This window comes from Papaver somniferum, chromosome 5, assembly GCF_003573695.1.
Source record: "Papaver somniferum cultivar HN1 chromosome 5, ASM357369v1, whole genome shotgun sequence".
In the NCBI taxonomy this organism is placed as follows: Eukaryota; Viridiplantae; Streptophyta; class Magnoliopsida; order Ranunculales; family Papaveraceae; genus Papaver; species Papaver somniferum.
In genome coordinates, this window is record NC_039362.1 from 34146275 (window position 1) to 34167705 (window position 21431).

At 37.5% G+C, this 21431-nt stretch overlaps 3 protein-coding genes across 3 annotated transcripts; all 3 read left to right on the plus strand.

Moving 5' to 3' along the window:
• The first annotated feature begins 5490 nt into the window (after nucleotides 1-5490).
• LOC113278936 lies at nucleotides 5491-6102 on the plus strand. The gene has a single exon (XM_026527657.1). It carries the CDS (start codon nucleotides 5491-5493, stop codon nucleotides 6100-6102), a length of 612 nt encoding a protein of 203 aa, XP_026383442.1.
• Nucleotides 6103-8563: 2461 nt separating this feature from the next.
• On the plus strand, nucleotides 8564-11027 carry LOC113278937 (the record flags this gene model as incomplete). Its single annotated transcript, XM_026527658.1, has 2 exons — nucleotides 8564-9315; nucleotides 9455-11027. Coding segments are annotated over exons 1-2 (2325 nt in total), but the record flags the coding sequence as incomplete, so codon positions are not given.
• A 2989-nt stretch (nucleotides 11028-14016) lies between these two features.
• On the plus strand, nucleotides 14017-15602 carry LOC113278938. The gene is made up of 2 exons (XM_026527659.1): nucleotides 14017-14615; nucleotides 15593-15602. Exons 1-2 carry the CDS (start codon nucleotides 14017-14019, stop codon nucleotides 15600-15602), a joined length of 609 nt encoding a protein of 202 aa, XP_026383444.1.
• The last annotated feature ends 5829 nt before the right edge of the window (nucleotides 15603-21431 follow it).

Here is a 21431-nt window from a genome sequence, read left to right on the forward strand (position 1 = left end):
TTCGACTGTTTTACTATATATTTTAGCTTCCGATTATATCATTTTTTACACTCAGTAAACTGTGTACATTCATTTGCATAAATCAGGTGTTTTGGATAACCGATAGGATTCCGAATATAGTATATTCGGCAGTTTGACTTATTTAATAACCTCCGATTATTGTATAATAATTTGTTGCTTTCATATGCAGGTTGTTGAAGAGTTTGTTGATGATTTCTATTTGAGGCCCGACACTTCCCTATACTATGCAAACGATTTGGTATACTCATTACTACTTTTTTTTTTCAAAATTTATATGTTAAATGGTTATGCTTATTAGATTTGTTTTGTTTTATGCACGTTTAGACAGTTGGAAGTAAGAAGGAGGCAAAGGAATGACTTATGAACAAGGCAAAAGATAACATGTGCGTGGTAGTTCAAAATAATCATGTTAGTGACACTCGATTTGAAATGATTTGTGAGCGAGGTGGGACGCGAAAGAGTCACGAGGGAAAGAATAGTAAGTACGTACGGAAGACGAATAGGAAATACCGAAGCAATACCAAGAAGATAGGATGCCCATTTAAGATTGTCTTCTATAAGACCGATGGTATTAAAGGTAAAGAGTATAAAATGTATAAAGTTGATAACGGTTGTCACAACCATGATGATCCGTTGGATTTAATTGGACATGTAATGGTTGCCAAGTTAAAACCACATCAAATGCAGACGGTGAGGTCTATGCGGATCCAAAAAGCGAGTGCGATCTTAATTAAAATAAAGGCGGACGACCCCAACAACTTGTCTTCTTTGTCTACAATTAAGTCGGCCCTACCTACGATCAAAAGGACTGAATGGGATTGTAGAACGGTCATGCAACAATCGGAGTGGTTAGCGGAGTTGAAATAATGTTTTTTGTAAAGTCCCGAATGTACGATGGCCCAAAAATCAGAATTTGGGAAAAAACTGATACTTTTCAAATTTTGAACTTGAAATAATCGGAAGTTAACTTAGTTACCAAAACTTCCGAATATGGGCTGTCTAACCTTCTATATTGGCCCTTGGAACCACCTAGAGGCATGGCATGGTTTGTTTTGAACTTGTAATATTCGGAGGATAATGTTTTTTGTAAAGTCCCGAATGTACGATGGCCCAAAAATCAGAATTTGGAAAAAAACTGATACTTTTCAAATTTTGAACTTGAAATAATCGGAAGTTAACTTAGTTACCAAAACTTCCGAATATGGGCTGTCTAACCTTCTATATTGGCCCTTGGAACCACCTAGAGCCATGGCATGGTTTGTTTTGAACTTGTAATATTCGGAGGATAATGTTTTTTGTAAAGTCCCGAATGTACGATGGCCCAAAAATCAGAATCGGGGTAATCGTCATCTCCCCAAACGGCATATGGAAAGTATCGGTCTCAGGATACATTCTCTCCACGAACGCCGATATGGCCACCCGATCATGTTCCAACAATGAATTCTCGGCGGCATTAGCTAACCCCGAGTTGGCAACAATTGACTTGAACCTTTCACATTCACCGGATAAAGGCCACGCAAGCATTTTTTTCGGTGCGGCGGTAGGTTTGAGTAGACGGACCGCATCTTGATGATCCTATTAAAGTACATAAAAAAATCCTTAATACAAATATTACGATATAACACATAGACAATACATTAATAAAAAATAATAATTTTATTACCTCGGTTTCGTATATTTCTCTGGCCCATGAGTCTTTGTATCCAAATAGCAATTTTCCTCCATCCGATGGTAGCCCAAGGATTGTGCCTGCTGGAATACCCTTCTTCTTCAAGTGCTGAGGGACAAGATGTGATGCTTTCTTAGCAATATCCTTCTTTACACCATCTTTTCCTTTTTTGGCTTTTTGGGTACCACTTGGTTGTCCTTCTTCTTCTACTCTTGGCACTGGATCAACTGGTTCAACACTTGGTTCTGCACTTTGTTGAGAGGCTTGTTCAACACTTGGTCGCACCCCTTGTTCACTGCCTTGTTGTTATACACTTTGTTCAACACTTGGTTGTACTCCTTGTTGACTGCTTTGTTCTTGTAAGATTTGTTGAGCACTTGAATTATCTTTGGCACTCCTTTCCCTCCTAGCACTAGCTGTCACTTTCTTCCTCCTTTCCCGACTTTGTCTAAACAACAAAGAAAGGAACAATATTTACAAACTATACAATCAGAAGACAAAGTATGGAAATGTAACCCGAATGTACACATTCGGACGTAAAAAGACACATATTGTTCCCGAATACATAACAATCGAAAGCTAACTAAACATATTTACAACCGAATATGCATCAATTGGAGTTCAGAAGCTCTAAATTTTTCATCCTACACAATCGGAAGACAAAGTACACAACTATAACCCGAATGAACAAATTCGGAAGTAAGAAGACACATATTTTTCCTGAATGAAAAACAATCGGAATATAACTAAACATGTTTACAACCGAATATTCATCAACTGGAGTTCAGAAACTCTAAAATTTTATCCTACACAATCGGAGGTATAAAACATTATATTGTCTTCCGAATAAATACTGGCCCCAAAATGGGATTTTTCCTATATCAGAAATTTTGAGATTTTTTCAATATATATATATATATATTCGGTAGTGACTGTACTTCCGAATACTGTGTGTATACTTAAATATATTCGGAAGCCAACAAATTCATTAAACTACCGATTATTACCAGTTTGTATCCAGGAAGATATGACCAATAATATTCGGCCGATAACCATCAAATATTTCTCCCGAATACTGTCGATATTCTTGAGAAATGAAGAACACGACTACATTCGGAAGTAAATGAGCATGAATATCGCAAGAATCTGGATAAATAACCGAAAACCCTTGAAATTCTTTTTCTCGATTCGTCGAATTAAAGCGAAATAAACCCCCAAAATGATAGATTCTTACCTAATTGGGGACATTTGAAGTTGACGAAGTGTTTGACTATCGGAATCGCCACCACCGACTACATCGACGGGTACTTGTTCTTCGCGTTCTTCTTCATTTGCAGCAACAATTTCTTTATTTCTTGCTAAAATCCCAATCTTTGGATCGATACCCCGAGCAACGTTTTTGGTTCTAGGTCTGTGGGTTTCATTTCCCTTATCCATTGTTTTATAAACGAATCGACGATGTTTTGATTTTACGATTCGCGACGATGTTTCGGTTGAACGAGGGAAAGTTTTTTTTCTTCCACAATCGGAAGATAATATGAAACTGGAAGAAGAAGAGTTGAAATGAGTAGAATTTTTTTTGATTTGGTTTTTATTCAGTTTTACCAGAAGGGCATTTATGTAACTTCAATATCATATAGGGTACCCCTTAACTAGAGTCTTTGGCTGGGTATAAATTGATGGCCCCTAAATCCTTTCGGGTGGCCCCTAAAAGCGCGAGGTAAAAGAGAAAGAAACGTATAACAAAAAAAAAACGGACATTATGTTCTAATATGACAGAGTCCTATTGTGAACAGAGCAAACGTACAACCACAATCACCCCACTTACCAAAAAAAAATCGATAAAATATTGAAAGAAGAAATATGCTCCCGTGACAGTAAAAACCACTAAAATTCATGTAGCTACATGAAACAATTATCATGGTAAAATGACATGGACAACCTACGAATCATACATATATATATATAGTGATGAGTGGATGATAGCCTACAAATAATACAAGCTGTCACGTCAAAACATGGTAAACATCTTATGGCAGATCACATCAAATTAAAAACATAAAAATGAAATAAAGATCTAGGCTTAAATATACCTTCTCAATTGAAAGAACAGAGAGGAAAGAAAGTACCCAATCGAAACTATAATTGAGCTTCCCTAGATAATGGACTGAATCGGAGATTTTCCTTCCTCCGCGAACTGGCAGGATCGTCCATAAGAACTCTTTCCTTCCCACGTGAGGATTTTTCCTTTTTGTTTTTCACGAATTTATCCTGAATCCCTAAATACAAATTAAGGTCCCCATTAATCAAATCGGCATCTCCTTTAAACCCATAAATTAAATCAAATCAAATCTACCAAATTAAATCAAATTCTCCAAATCAAATCAAAGGAAGAGAAACACTTATCTTGGTATGATTAACTGCCACGATGTAAATCCGAACACCACTTTTTTCTCCGAACAACTTGTTTCTATCATTCATGTAAAAAATAAAATAATAATCAATCGCTCTGCGGTATAGCATCGGGCATGATAACGTGTTTTAGGGGAATTTAGGAAAAGAGGAAGAGTATGAGAAACAGTAAGAGGATTCTTATTGATACCAACAACAACATTACATAGCATACTATGTTTTATATACAAGTAGGAAGAGAACCCTAGATACTATATTGGGCCGCATATCCATGGGCTACAAGCCCTATAACAAATAACCGTTTAAACTAACTTAATCTGAATCATTAAGACCAAGCAGTATGGGGGAGGGCATCGCTTCCCTATCCCTTAAATAAAGGGAAGCGATAGCACAAGGAAGGCAACCTCACTATGGTGCCCTCTTTCCCCTTCCCTGCACGATACGGCTACTGAGCAGCCGTATGAATAGTGCCAAACGGTAACTGAGTAGCCGTATAAGTCAACTTGTTGATTTGACTAATACGGCTACTGAGTAGCCGTGTTATAGGTTTTAGTCATCAGAAACACGCTCGGATTTCCCACTTCTTCTTCTTCTTCTCTAGTTTTTCATCCTCTCAAAACCCTATCACACCCCTTTTATCCCATTTCGATTTTCATATTGATTCATAGTGATTCCTTTGGCTTAAATTAAAAGGGTTTGCTCATTACTCCATGGTGAAACAAATCCTTTCTTCAATTTTGAATTTCATCCAAAAAATCATCTAAGGTGAGTGATTCTAATTTTAGGGTTTCAAATTAATTTGATTTCGATTTTGATGAAATTGTTAATATTAAGTTGGTTAGGTATGCAGTATGCAATTCAATAATATAATTAAAATATATATTTAGTGAAAAATCCATGATTAGTTGTTGTGTGACTTGATTTATGTTGTATGAAATGTTTGTAAACTACCATATCGATGTATAAAATTAATTAACTTGTATTTATGTATGGCATACACAAATTGATACCGTGTTTGTTGTTTGCAAAGGTACATAATGAGTCTAATGCGTGCTTATGTGGGAGTTAAATATGGAATCCATTTGGATACCTCTAGTGATGAAGAAGAGAAAGTTTTGCTAATGTTTGCACAACTATGTTTGGATGAACGATTGTGTATTATTAGACAACCGGTACCCAGGGAGGTACCGACACGTAGTGTAATAACGCGTGATCGAGTGTGGCATGATGCCAAAATGATGAATGATTATTTTACGCCTGGAACTGGTTATACCTCAAGATAATTTAAACAACGTCTGGGCATGAGCGAAGACTTATTCGAGAAATTGTTAGGAAAATTGCATGAAGTTGATCAGGAATGACAACAACGTCCAGATGCAACTGGTACTATGGGGCATTATCCGCATATGAAATTAGTTGCCGTGACGAAATGTTTATGCAAAAGTGCGGCAACTGATAGTGTTGATGATTACACTCGTATGGGTGCAACTACAATATACAAGTATCTAAAAAGATTTTGCCACACCATTTGCATGACTTTTGGAGAAAGATATTTGCGTGAACCCACTCCTGAAGATGTTGAGAGGTTGCTAGCTGAGAATGCGGAACGAGGTTTTCCTGGAATGCTTGGTAGTGTTGATTGTATGCAATGGCCATGGAAGAATTGTCCGGTAGCTTGGCAAGGAACTTACCGGGGTAAAGATAAACATAGTAGTTTGGTATTAGAGGCGGTGGCATCATACGATTTGTGGTTTTTGCATTCTTTTTTTGGAATGCCTGGATCAAAAAACGATTTGAATGTGTTGGCGCACTCACCCCTTTTTGATAACATGCTAAAGAGTGTAGCACCTCCACGCAATTATGTCATCAATGGTCACCAATACCATATGGGTTATTTCTTAGCCAATGATATCTATCCAAAGTTGACTACAATTGTACAAGCTTTCACTCAGACATTGGTCATTCCCGAGTATGTGAGATTCAACAAGTATGTGACATAGCTATGTGTAATTACAGTAATTGCTATTCCAAACTCTAGTAATCCTTCTCAAAAACAAGAATAAATTCTCATAAGAAGTCTGCTAGGCATCAAGACAAACTCGTAATGCACATCTAAGATGATTTGTCCTTAGAGGGTAGAATCAATCTTTTTCGCCCGTATTTATACCAAGAATAGCTACCAACGGCGTAAAAAAATATTTTCTTCACAAAGAAGAACATACAAAGTCATTAACGACTATGTACCATAGTTCACATAAAATGATTGTGAACATTCAAGAATCCCATAGTAATGCGTACTATTGCCCATTCTTGAACTTCCTTCTTTGTGATTCGCCAACAACATTCTTGTAAAAGCTAAAAATGAGCTTAGAAGAGTAGTACTCCATGAATCCAAGTTCCCAAGTCCAAGAGAAGTGGAACAAGTGCGAAAAAACGGAGCAAAACACTCAAAAACAAGGGACAGGACAAATTCCAATCTTAACTCATCCAAATTCAGGAATTCTTATCTCCAATTTGAAGAGAATTCAAGAGGAAGAGAATGCAAAAAGAATGAGGTCATTCCGAGTTCGGACGAAGAAGTTACGACCACAACAAATTTACCGAATTTCGACGTCAAGTATGCATACGGGTTTACAAACGAATTTTCGTATCCTGGAGCAATATGCAAACGGGTATGCGTACTTAAAACCCTGGATTTTGATTTTAAATGATGTTATGCATACCCGGTATGTGTGCCATGTAGTCCAAACATCCAGAACTATTATTTTCAAACTTAAACATTTAAGAACCTTAAACACAGATCAAGTTAGGTAGGCATGAACGATACATAAGGTACAAATAGCATATACTGGCCTTTTTGGGTTGGTTTTCTTTGTAAGGCATTCATAGTAGTCGAAGCTATATAATATGTATAGGATGTATTAGGAGTTTTAAGTGAACTATGTTTCCGTGTTTAACTTACAGTCAGGCTAGAACTTTTGAGTTCTCAGTGTACATAAAGCAAATCTCTTTCTCGTCTTCTCATCTCCTCGACTACGACTTTTATGCCTATCCTTACTAGTCTGCTTTTGTTTTAAAAGTTGAAAGTCGCGTATTCTAATTTGCAATGAAAGACTAAAATGACTGGAGACTGGAGTATGATAAAGATGGTGTCTATTCTTGCACGAGTCAGTCACCTGGACTTCTGTTTGTTCTGCATGGAAAGCGACCTTGGTTCCCTTTCCACTACAGACCAAACAAGCACCCGATTTAGGATGGGTTTCTACTTTACAACATTGCTAATGGGATGTTCTGAAAAATTGGTATCCTCCGTAACAATCCGGTACACCGTACACCCATTAGCATCCTTAACTTTGTCAAAGGTGCAAAAAGTTTGAAGGAAATAAAATGGAATTGGCAGCAGAAACGTAGAAAATAGCACCACTGTGATGCTCAAATTCTCTAGAGTGTAAGGAACGATTTTTTGGGTACCGTGATCTTTTTTTCTTCTTTTTTTTGGGACTGTGATTTTATTAAGTCACCTACCCTACTGCTATAAAGTTTTCCTAAAAGATGGAGATGACTAATTTACCTTTTAAACTAATTTAATAACCGTTTAAACTAACTTAATCTGAATCATTAAGACCAAGTTGTATGGGAGAGGTCATCCCTTCCCAATCTCTCAAATAAAGGGAAGGGATGGCACAAGGAAGAAAACCTCACTATGGTGCCCTCTTTTCCCTATACGATACGGCTACTGAGCAGCCGTGTGAATAGTGCCAAACCGCAACTGAGTATCCGTATAAGTCAACTTGTTGACTTGACAAATACAGCTACTGAGTAGCCGTGTTATTGGTTTTAGTCATCAGAAATACGCTCGAATTTCCCACTTCTTCTTCTTTAGTTTTTCGTCCCCTCAAAACCCTATCACACCCCTTTTATCCCCTTTCGATTTTCATATTGATTCATTGCGATTCGTTGGCTTAAATTAAAAGGGTTTGATCATTACTCCAAGGTGAAACAAATCCTTTCTTCAATTTCGAATTTCATCCAAAAAATCATCTAAGGTGAGTGATTCTAATTTTAAGGTTTCAAATTAATTTGATTTTGATGAAATTGTTGATATCAAGTTGGTTAGGTATATGATGCAGATGAGCAGGCTATAGCCTATTTGGAGGCTAAAATTTGAGTACTTTCTTGACTAGCAAGTTAGGGTTTTTCCCCAAGTCTATAAAAGAGTCCATCATAAATTGTTTAGGGCAACTTTTTTTTTGGAATATAGATCTTCTTTATCAAACTTTGTTCAAGTTTAATCGATTTTTATCTAAAGTTGGGAAACCGAAGTCTAGATATTAATCAACGTTCATAGTCGATATTCCTAGGAATATTTGAAGTCTGAACAACTCTCTTTCTCTAGTTTCTCTCTCTAATATCCTCTGCATCAGTTGGCATCAGAGCCAGTTCGATTCCAGGGTTAGTAATATGCCAAGGTTACCAGTTGGTCGAGGTCGTGGTCGAGGTCGTGTTCGAGGCCAAGAAGTTGATCCAATTGATTATAATACGATGAAGGAAGAATTATTGAATGAAATCCGAGTGATGATGGGTCAGAATAACATTCATCATGAAGAAGGAGACGAGGAAGAAGGGGATAATACCAACGAAGAAGGGGATTATACCAACCCTTTTGGTAGAGGACGCCGTGAAGGTAGGATAATCCAACGTGACGATTCTGAGCGCTGGAAGGCCGGAATAAAAGTGGAGGTTCCAGAATTCTATGGAGGTTTAGAACCGGAGGAGTTTCTTTCGTGGTTGAACACAGCTGAGGAAGTATTGGAATTTAAGGATGTACCAGATAACAAACGAGTTCAGCTGGTAGCAACTATGTTTCGGGGAAGAGCTAATTCGTGGTGGCAACAACACAAACTACAACGCTCTCGTAAAGGGAAGCAGAAGTTAGTCTCGTGGGAGAAGATGAAGAAACATATGAGAGCAGAATTTTTACCACACAACTATATCAGCTTGATGTACCAGCAACTACAAAACCTACGCAAGGGAACACGTTCTATAGACGAGTACACGAAGGAATTTTATCGATTACTTTCTCTTAACGATTTGTCGGAGTCAGATGAGCAAAGAGTCGCACGTTATGTAGGTGGTCTTCCTCAGCAATATCAGATACACTTAACATGTTTGACTGTTGTTCTATATCGGATGCACATCATAGAGCAAGGCAGGTAGAGAAACAAGTGGGGCGTAGAAGTTCAAATTGGGGTAACAATGTAGCATCTTCCCCAACAAGTAATCGTAGTACGTCAACAACTAGTACTGTTAACAAACCTAATTCGGTTTCGACCCAAGTAAAACTCCAATCAGCTATTTTGGAGGCAAGTGTAATAAGTGCGGTGAAACTGGGCACAAAGGCACTGACTGTCGCAAAGTAGAACGTGTGAACAAGGTTCTTTTCAATGAAGACAATCGTGAAGAAGATGATTGGGTACCTGAATATGATGATCCAGAGGATGACTCTGAACCTAGTGATGAAGTAGTTACAGGAGATACAGGAGTGAACTTTGTAGCAAGAAGAAGTTTTCTCACTCCACGTACAGATGAGGACGACAACTGGTTACGTAATAATATATTCCAGTCGACATGTACGATCGAGGGAAAAGTTTGTCGTTTAGTTATTGATCCTGGAAGTTGCGAGAATATTATTGACGAAGAGGTCGTGAAACGGTTTAGGCTGGAAACCAAGGCACATCCGCATCCATATAAACTTTCTTGGCTTAAGAAAGGGAATGAGGTGAAAGTAAACAAACGTTGCTTGGTTTCTTTTTCGATTGGTAACAAATATAAAGATAAAATATGGTGTGACATTACTAGTATGGATGCTTGTCACTTGTTGTTGGGTCGACCATGGGAGTTTGACAGGAAAACTAGTCATGACGGGCATAAAAATACCTACAGCTTTTTATGGAACGACGTACGTATAGTACTTGTACCCAGCAAAGAAATTGCACCTAAACCATCTACCGGACAAACTACCAATCTCTTGTCGTTTAAGCAGTTTGAAGTTGAGGCAGAAGATGCAGGAGAACTGTATGTGTTGATTAGCAAAGACCAACAGCCGGATGAAAGTAGTATCCCTATTGCAGCTCAACCTTTAATTAAGGAATTTATTGATGTTTTCCCTAACGAGTTGCCAGACGAGCTACCACCTCTCCGGGATATACAACACCATATTGATCTCATCCCTGGATCAAGCTTGCCAAACAAAGCGCATTATAGAATGAGTCCTAAGGAGCATGAAGAACTTCGTCGTCAAGTGGAAGAGTTGTTACAGAAAGGTTTGATCCGACAGAGCCTAAGTCCTTGTGCTGTACCGGCCTTGTTGATTCCAAAGAAAGATGGAACGTGGAGAATGTGTGTTGACAGTCGAGCCATCAACAAAATCACAGTAAAATACCGTTTTCCAATTCCTAGATTGGATGACCTGCTAGATCAGTTGTGTGGAGCGAAGGTGTTTAGCAAACTCGACTTGAAGAGTGGGTACCATCAGATCAGAATTCGAGAAGGTGATGAGTGGAAAACAGCTTTTAAGACTCGAGAAGGGTTATATGAGTGGATGGTTATGCCGTTTGGATTGTCCAATGCGCCTAGTACATTCATGCGTATAATGAATCAAGTTCTCAGGCCCTTTATCGGTACTTTTGTGGTCGTTTATTTCGACGATATTCTTATTTATAGTGTTGATATGAACATGCATTTTCAACATCTTCGAGAAGTGCTTTCAACTCTACGTCGGGAAAAATTATTTGCAGCCATCAAGAAGTGTTCATTCATGACTGACCAAATTCTATTTCTCGGCTATGTCGTAACCAAGGATGGAATAAAGGTAGATGATTCCAAGGTTGAAGCTGTAAGAAATTGGACCACACCCTACACTGCACGAGGTAAGGAGTTTTCATGGTTTCGCTTCTTTTTACCGGCGTTTTATTCATCACTTCAGCACCATTATGGCACCCATTACTGAATGCATGAAAGTAGGAAAGTTCTCATGGTCTGAGGAAGCTGACAAAGCCTTTGAAGCAGTCAAGACAAAACTAATAACCGCACCACTATTGGTGTTACCTGATTTCAGCAAGCCATTTGAATTACACTGTGATGCATCGAAGGTGGGAATTGGAGCTGTTTTGAGTCAGGAAGGACGACCTGTAGCATATTTTAGTGAGAAGTTGAATGGTGCTAAGACCAACTACAGTACTTATGATGTGGAGTTTTATGCCATAGTTCAAGCCTTGAAGCATTGGCGACACTATCTAATTCATAACGAATTCATTATGTTTTCTGACCATGATTCTTTAAGGCATATCAATAGGCAAGAGAAGCTTTCATCTAGACATGGTAAGTGGGCTTCTTATTTGCAAGAGTTCACTTTTGTACTGAAGCACAAAGCTGGGTCGCAGAATCAAGTTGCTGATGCTTTAAGCCGTCGAAGTATGTTACTCAACACCATGCGAACTGAGGTAATAGATTTTGATTCGTATTCTGAACATATTCTAACCGATCCACACTTTTTGGAGATTGTGGATAATATCAGTCTAGGAAAACGAAGTGATTACCTTATGCATGAAGGATTTCTCTTTAAAGGTAACCAATTGTGTATTCCCGATTCTAGTCTTCGATTGAAGATTATTAAGGAGTTACATGACGAGGGGCACATGGGTAGAGATAAGACTTTCCAGCTTGTTTCAAAATCATATTACTGGCCAACAATGAGGCGTGAAGTTGCTAAATTCGTGGACAGATGTCGAATCTGTCAAGTTTCAAAAGGAAAAGCAACCAATGCAGGGTTATATATACCACTAAAAGTTCCAAGCCAACCATGGTCAGATTTGAGCATGGATTTCGTATTGGGTTTACCTAGAACTCAGAGGGGGCATGATTCAGTATTTGTTGTTGTCGACCGTTTTTCAAAAATGTCTCACTTTATTGCTTGCAAGAAGACTACTAATGCACTGAAGGTAGCTGAATTGTTCTTCCAAGAAGTGTATCGTCTACATGGATTGCCCTGTTCAATAGTCAGTGATCGAGACACAATATTCCTTAGTTATTTCTGGAAAACCTTGTGGAAATTGGCTAATACAAGACTTAATTTCAGTAGTGCGTATCATCCTCAAAGTGATGGCCAAACAGAAGTTGTGAATCTTTCTTTGGGTGATATACTACGGTGTATGGTTGGAGACAATCCGAAAAGTTGGGACCAGAAACTTTGCCAAGCTGAATTTGCATTTAATCGTTCAGTCAACCGTAGCCTGGGTATGAGTCCGTTCGAGGTTGTTTATGGATACAATCCACGAGCACCAATAGATTTAGCTCGTGTTCCTGATTTGAAGAGAATTGAAGTTCGTGCTGAAGAACGTATCCAACAGCTGCAGCAAGTTCACAAGTTGGCCGAAGAACAGTTGCTTCGAGCTAATGAAAGGTACAAGGAGGCGGCAGATAAGAAACGCAGAGTTGTCGAGTTTGAAGTAGGGGATTTTGTCTGGGCAATATTGACAAAGGATCGTTTTCCAGTTGGCGAGTACAACAAACTGAAGGCGCGCAAGATTGGTCCCTTGGAAATTGTCGCAAAGATTAATTCCAATGCATACAAGTTGAAGCTTCCAAGTCACATCCGTACTTCTGATGTTTTTAATGTCAAACACTTAGTGCCTTTTTGTGGTGATAATTCTGATGATGATACGACAAATTCGAGGGCGAATTTTTCCCAATCCCGAGAGAATGATGCAGATGAGCAGGCTATAGCCTATTTGGAGGCTAAAAATCCAAGTGTCGTAATTTAGATCCTTAGGGGTCCATTTCGATGGGAAACAAGCCAAAGAACAGGACAAGGTGATCTTCGATTTCCTTGGTCTTCAGAATTTAGCCAAATTCCATCGTTTAGGGCATCAAACATACGTTTTTGCTATTTTAGGAAAGTTTTTATTTTGTTAATAAATCTTTCGTTAGGAGTCTGTTTGGGCCGCCGTTTGAGGCGAATTATTTTATTTTATGAGTACTTTCATTATTTTAGGTCGACCAAAATTTGCCAAAAATAGCAAATTAGGGTCTGAGTCGGTTTATGGGGTTTTTTCATCCTTTCTTGACTAGCAAGTTAGGGTTTTTCCCCAAGTCTATAAAAGAGTCCATCATAAATTGTTTAGGGCAACTTTTTTTTTGGAATATATATCTTCTTTATCAAACTTTGTTCAAGTTTAATCGATTTTTATCTAAAGTTGGGAAACCGAAGTCTAGATATTAATCAATGTTCATAGTCGATATTCCTAGGAATATTTGAAGTCTGAACAACGCTTCTCTTTTCTCTAGTTTCTCTAATATCCGCTGCATCAGTATATAGTATGCAATTCAATAATATAATTAAAATATATATTTAGTGAAAAATCCATGATTAGTTGTTGTGTTTCTTGATTTTTGTTGTATGAAATGTTTGTAAACTACCGTATCGATGTATAAAATTGATTGACTTGTATTTATGTATGGCATGCACAAATTGATACCGTGTTTGTTATTTGAAAAGGTACATAATGAGTCTAACACGTGCTTATGTGGGAGTTACATATGGAATACATTTGGATACCTCTAGTGATGAAGAAGAGAAAGTTTTGCTAATGTTTACACAACTATGTTTGGATGAACGATTGTGTATTATTAGACAACCGGTACCCAGGGAGGTACCGACACGTAGTGTAATAACGCGTGAGCGAGTGTGGCATGATGCCAAAATGATGAATGATTATTTTACGCCTGGAACTGGTTATACCTCAAGATAATTTAAACAACGTCTAGGCATGAGGGGAGACTTATTCGAGAAATTGTTAGGAAAATTACTTGAAGTTGATCAGGAATGACAACAACGTCCAGATGCAACTGGTACTATGGGGCATTCTCCGCATATGAAATTAGTTGCCGTGACGAAATGTTTATGCAAAAGTACGGCATCTGATAGTGTTGATGATTACACTCGTATGGGTGCAACTACAATATACAAGTATCTAAAAATATTTTGCCACACCATTTGCATGACTTTTGGAGAAAGATATTTGCGTGAACCCACTCCTGAAGATGTTGAGAGGTTGCTAGCTGAGAATGCGGAACGAGGTTTTCCTGGAATGCTTGGTAGTGTTGATTGTATGCAATGGCCATGGAAGAATTGTCCGGTATCTTGGCAAGGAACTTACCGGGGTAAATATAAACATAGTAGTTTGGTATTAGAGGCGGTGGCATCATACGATTTGTGGTTTTTGCATGCTTTTTTTGGAATGCCTGGATCAAAAAACGATTTGAATGTGTTGGCGCACTCACCCCTTTTTGATAACATGCTAAAGAGTGTAGCACCTCCACGCAATTATGTCATCAATGGTCACCAATACCATATGGGTTATTTCTTAGCCAATGATATCTATCCAAAGTTGACTACAATTGTACAAGCTTTCACTCAGACATTGGTCATTCCCGAGTATGTGAGATTCAACAAGTATGTGACATATCTATGTGTAATCACAGTAATTGTTATTGCAAAGTCTAGTAATCCTTCTCAAAAACAAGAATAAATTCTCATAAGAAGTTTCCTAGGCATCAAGACAAACTCGTAATGCACATCTAGGATGATTTGTCCTTAGAGGGTAGAATCAATCTTTTTCGCCCGGATTTATACCAAGAAAAGCTACCAAAGGCGTATAAAAAGATTTTCTTAACAAAGAAGAACATACAAAGTCATTAACGACTATGCACCATAGTTCACGTAAAATGATTGTGAACATTCAAGAATCCCATAGTAATGCGTACTATTGCCCATTCTTGAACTTCCTTCTTTGTGATTCACTAACAACATTCTTTTAAAAGCTACAAATGACTTTATAAGAGTAGTACTCCATGAATTCAAGTGCCCAAGTCAAAGAGAAGTGGAACAAGTGCAAAAACCCGGAGCAAAACACTCAAAAACAAGGGACAGGACAAATGCCAATGTTAACTCATCCAAATTCAGGAATTCTTATCTCTAATTTGAAGAGAATTCAAGAGGAAGAGAATGCAAAAATAATGAGGTCATTCCGATTTCGGATGAAGAAGTTACGGCCACAACAAATTTACCGAATATCGACGTCAAGTATGCATACGGGTTTGCAAACGAATTTTCGTATCCTGGACCAGTATGCAAACGGGTATGCGTACTTAAACCCCTGGATTTTGATTTTAAATGATGTTATGCATACATGGTATGTGTACCATGTAGTCCAAATATCCCGAACTATTATTTTCAAACCTAAACATTTAAGAACCTTAAACACAGATCAAGTTAGGTAGGCATGAACGATACATAAGGTACAAATAGCATATGTTGGCCTTTTTGGGTTGGTTTACTTTGTAAGCCATTCGTAGTACTCAAAGCTATATAATATGTATAGGATGTATTAGCAGTTTTAAATGAACTATGTTTCCGTGTTTAACTTACAGTCAGGCTTGAACTTTTGAGTTCTCAGTGTACATAAAGCAAATCTCTTTCTCGTCTCCTCATCTCCTCGACTACGAATTTTATGCCTATCCTTACTAGTCTGCTTTTGTTTTAAAAGTTGAAAGTCATGTATTCTAGTTTGCAATGAAAGACTAAAATGACTGGAGACTGGTCTATGATAAATATGGTTTCTATTCTTGCACGAGTCAGTCACCTGGACTTCTGTTTGTTCTGTATAGAAAGCGACCTTGGTTCCCTTTCCACTACAGTCCAAACAAGCACCTGATTCAGGATGGACTTCTACTTTGTAACATTGCTAATGGGATGTTCTGAAAAATTGGTATCCTCCGTAACAATTCGGTACACCGTATACCCATTAGCATCCTTAACTTTGTCAAAGGTGCAAAAAGTTTGAAGGAAATGAAATGTAATTGGCAGCAGAAACGTAGAAAAGAGCACCACTGTGATGCTCAAATTCTCTAGAGTGTAAGGAACGATTTTTAGGTACCGTGTTCTTTTTTTCTTCTTTTTTTTGGACCGTGATTTTATTAAGTCACCTACCCTATTGGGTGTCCTAAAAGGTGGAGATGTCTAATTTACCTTTTAAACTAATTAAAATTATAACTAATTAAATAACAGTTTAAACTAACTTAATCTGAATCATTAAGACCAAGCAGTATGGGAGAGGGCATCCCTTCCCTATCCCTCAAATAAAGGAAAGGGATAGCACAAGGAAGGAAACCTCACTATGGTTCCCTCTTTTTCCTTCCCTACACGATACGCTACTGAGCAACCGTGTGAATAGTGCCAAACGACAACTGAGTAGCGGTATAAATCAACTTGTTGACTTGACCAATACGGCTATTGAGTAGCCGTGTTATAGGTTTTAGTCATCAGACACACGCTCGGATTTGCCACTTCTTCTTCTTCTCTAGTTTTTCGTCCTCTCAAAACCCTATCACACCACTTTTATCCCCTTTCGATTTTCATATTGATTCATTGCGATTCGTTGGCTTAAATTAAAAGGGTTTGATCATTACTCCAAGGTGAAACAAATCCTTTCTTCAATTTCGAATTTCATCCAAAAAATCATCTAAGGTGAGTGATTCTAATTTTAGGGTTTCAAATTAATTTGATTTTGATGAAATTGTTGATATTAAGTTGGTTAGGTATGTAGTATGCAATTCAATAACATAATTAAAATATATATTTAGTGAAAAATCCATGATTAGTTGTTGTGTGTCTTGATTTATGTTGTATGAAATGTTTGTAAACTACCATATCGATGTATAAAATTGATTGACTTGAATTTATGTATGGCATACACAAATTGATATTGTGTTTGTTATTTGCAAAGGTACATAATGAGTCTAATGCGTGCTTATGTGGGAGTTAAATATGGAATCCATTTGGATACCTCTAGTGATGAAGAAGATAAAGTTTTGCTAATGTTTACACAACTATGTTTGGATGAACGATTGTGTATTATTAGACAACCGGTACCCAGGGAGGTACCGACACGTAGTGTAATAACGCGTGATCGAGTGTGGCATGATGCCAAAATGATGAATGATTATTTTACGCCTGGAACTGGTTATACCTCAAGATAATTTAAACAACGTCTAGGCATGAGGGAAGACTTATTCGAGAAATTTTTAGGAAAATTACTTGAAATTGATCAGGAATGACAACAACGTCCAAATGCAACCGGTACTATGGGGCATTCTCCGGATATGAAATTAGTTGCCGTGACGAAATGTTTATGCAAAAGTACGGCAGCTGATAGTGTTGATGATTACACTCGTATGGGTGAAACTACAATATACAAGTATCTAGAAAGATTTTCCCACACCATTTGCATGTCTTTTGGAGAAAGATATTTGCGTGAACCCACTCTTGAAGATGTTGAGAGGTTGCTAGCTGAAAATGCGGAACGAGGTTTTCCTGGAATGCTTGGTAGTGTTGATTGTATGCAATGGCCATGGAAGAATTGTACGACAGCTTGGAAAGGAACTCACCGGGGTAAAGATAAACATAGTAGTTTGGTATTAGAGGCGGTGGCATCATATGATTTGTGGTTTTTGCATGCTTTTTTTTGGAATGCCTGGATCAAACAACGATTTGAATGTGTTGGCGCACTCACCCCTTTTTGATAACATGTTAAAGTGTGTAGCACCTCCATGCAATTATGTCATCAATGGTCACCAATACCATATGGGTTATTTCTTAGCCAATGGTATCTATCCAAAGTTGACTCCAATTGTACAAGCTTTCACTCAGACATTGGTCATTCCCGAGTATGTGAGATTCAATAAGTATCAAATGGATAAAATAAAGGATGTCGAGTGTGATTTTGGAGTGCTTCAGGATAAATTCAGAATTATCGGATCACCATGTAAGTATTGGCAACAATTTGACTTGAACCCAATTATGAAATTTTGTCTTATTTTACACAACATGATTATCGAGCATGAACGTCGGGATACGGATTGGGGAAGAGTTGTTCCTGTTCCGATTCCGGAACCTACCAGTAATAGTCGTGTATTTATGTCATCTCTGAAAAACCTAGAAATGCATCTACAACTAAGAACGAATCATTTCAAGCACATTGCTGAGCGTCCTGGTAAAGGAGGCCAGGCAGCGGACTTGTCTAGTTTGGAGGATTCAGATATGGAATACATGGTACTTCCATCATCATAAGGACATTATGATGATACATACTTAGAAGAAGAAGTAGTTCCTGGTCAAAATGAGGAGGAGCATTTGATTATTATGGAGATTATAATGATCAAATCCCAGATGACTTTAAACATGAAGTTGAACATGTATATGGAGACGGACATGTGGGAGACGAATATGAACATGATGGAGATGACGATGAGGATTCTGAAGATGAAGAGGATTATGACGATGACGATGATGAGGATTCTAATACGATGATGCGGGTATGTATGATGATGATGATGTTGAGGCATAATTTCACTGTTGTGTTTTAAGATTTCGAATGTTACATGCATATGTATTACATATTTTAAATTATTTTTGGGCTTCAATTATGTGTGCAAATGAATAATTTTATATTTGATGGCATATGGTTTACAATTAGGATAATCCGTGAAATCATTTAAATCTCCTTGTACAGTATATGGATATGTATACATATCCGTGAAATCTCTTTGTACAATATATGGATTAGTATGCTTATCCGTGAAATATCTTTGTACAGTGTATGGATATGTATACTGACCATGTATACAGGATTCACATTCTCTTCACCAATGAACACATTAGTTCGACCAACTCTGTTCTCCATCTTCAAAAATAAACACTTATTTTTGTCCAAATTATTATCTACAACACTTTTCTCTCTTAATTATGGTGGGTTATATTCTGGAGGAAGACAAACTGATAGTTAGTTTATGGGTTAATGTTCATCTAGAGAATGAAGAAGAAGATGAACAACTAAATAACACAAACCTTTTGGAGCAGTTGCTGCAAAGGTTGAATACACATAACGGGAATCCGAATGAACGAACGGTTAAGTATCTGAAAACAAGGTTAAACGTTATCACTTCAGACTTGAAAGTATATGTATCGACACAGAGATCATTATATCTATGGAGGGCTCCAGTACCTTCGGAAATCGTAAGAAACTTACCAGTTACCTATCCAACAAATTTTTGTGTATATCCGTACTGAATTGTTGGATAATTTAATTGTAAATTGATATTGTTTTTTTTTGTTGTTGTTGTAGGAGCAACTTGCTTTGGAGAGTTACGAAAAAAAGAAGGGGAAACCTTTTAGATATTTTAACTGCTATGTGATTTTGAAAAACAGTTTCTCAGAGTATAACTCTCCCCCCTTTGAAGATTCATCCTCTGAATCATCTGATGGAGATTAAATAATTTAAATAATGATAGGTTTTGTGGGTATATCTCTCTGTAAACTCTCACAAGACATAACTCGTCCAATAGGGTCGCCTATTGGTTTAAAGGCTGGTTGCACGTGCTTAATGTAATCGTTAATCATATGAATATGAAAATAACTATTATTATTTATTGTAGAAGCACACTACATCATGTTCATCATATTTAAACTCTTACAACAACACATACTAATTATAAAAAAGCACATTACATCAATTGATATTCAAACTCTTGATTAAACTAAAACATCACAACACTTATTCAGCCCATGCCACTGATGTAGTTTTGAGATAGTGGTAAAAGTGGTTCGATTCTCAGACTTGCGAAGGATAAAATATAGACTAAAATTCTAAAACTAAAATAGAAAAAAAACTAAAAATTGTCACAAACTCAATCAAAGATGATATCAGTATTAAAAGAACACTGAGGCTAAGATTCCACTATTTTCCAAGTTCAAACTGATTTAATCCCAATATTTATATTTATGCAATTTTCTCGTTCAAGTTGATTCTAACTTATTGCAACTAGTAGATTCTCAAAATAACAAGTGTAAATCCGAAGCATAGAACATCAAAAACCTAGGTCCAAGTATGTTCTATCAAAAGAAATCACAATTGCTTAACAAGGATCATTCAAACAATTTTCAACCAAGGCAAATAATCATAAAATAATTGCAAATAAATAAATAAAATAGAATATACCACTTCTTGTTGGAAAAATAGCTTCCTCTATCGCCTCAGCAATGGGGTTTAGCTCCTCATATTAATCACTTGCTCAAAATATATGTTTATAGCTCAAAAAGTGTTTACAAGAGGTGAAACAATAAAACAGAAAAATTGCAACAGAAATAACTGATGCAAAGGCGCTGTTCAATTGTTACAGTGAAAGAAAAGGTGACAGACAGTTCAGCTGTTACAGAGAAGTGATGTTGCGAATTTGAGACGTTGTTCTTCCTTGCAACGTTTGTTCTTCAGCAGCAGCAGAAACACGTAACTTCCTGCAACTCTGATTATCGCCTCCTGAGTGCTCTAAACTACTCCAAAAACTTCGTCATCCTTCTAGGGGACCTAAGAATCCTATTTATACACAAAAGGGTCATTGAATCTTTCCCAAATCGCTTCGAAATCTCTTCTTTCCTTCCTTGGCAGTCACGGCAATAATCTCTTGCCTAATTCGTTTCACGCGTTTCTGAGCTCTCCCAATTATATCAAACTCTTCCTTAGATAGAATATGCATCTTTGGAACGAATTTCTTGCCTTTAATCTCTCTGAATGTCCAAAAACAAACTCGACAGGGACTTGTTTCCTTATTTGCTCTGTTTCCTTTTTCCGGCAATTCCAGCCCAATTCGATCGGTCCAATTGCTTCTAATGAACTTGTTAAGTCATATCAAGTCCAGTCCAATCAATTTCCAGTGTTGAATCTCCCTGAAACAGCTCCAAAAATCGAGTCCAAATTTGCCAGGCGTGAACTCATTTTTTCCTGCCAATTTTCTAATTTGAAACGTGAAGAAGGAATTCCCCCTATCCTGTGCTGTTCTCCCTTTAGCAGCTGCCTGTAAATAAGTTACCCCTTAGTAATTAGGTTACCCCTTATCCAAAGTGAGAGTCCGAATAGCAAATGTCCTCCCAGGTGCCTTTAACAACTTTTCGAGCCAATTTCGCCGCAAAATCTTATTTCTCCAAAAACACCTACAAAGAGACATAAAAAGCCATAATAAATATAAAATCGAGCACTAATAATATATACAATTGAGATTATATAAGACACAAAAATGTGCCTATCGAATACCCCCAAACTTATTATTTGTTAGTCGTCGAGCAAATTAAATAGAAAATAAAATCCTAACTCACTGTCGCAGGCATCGTCGATTGCATTTAGCGTATGCAATAAGACTTTAAACCCCTAGGTGTCCC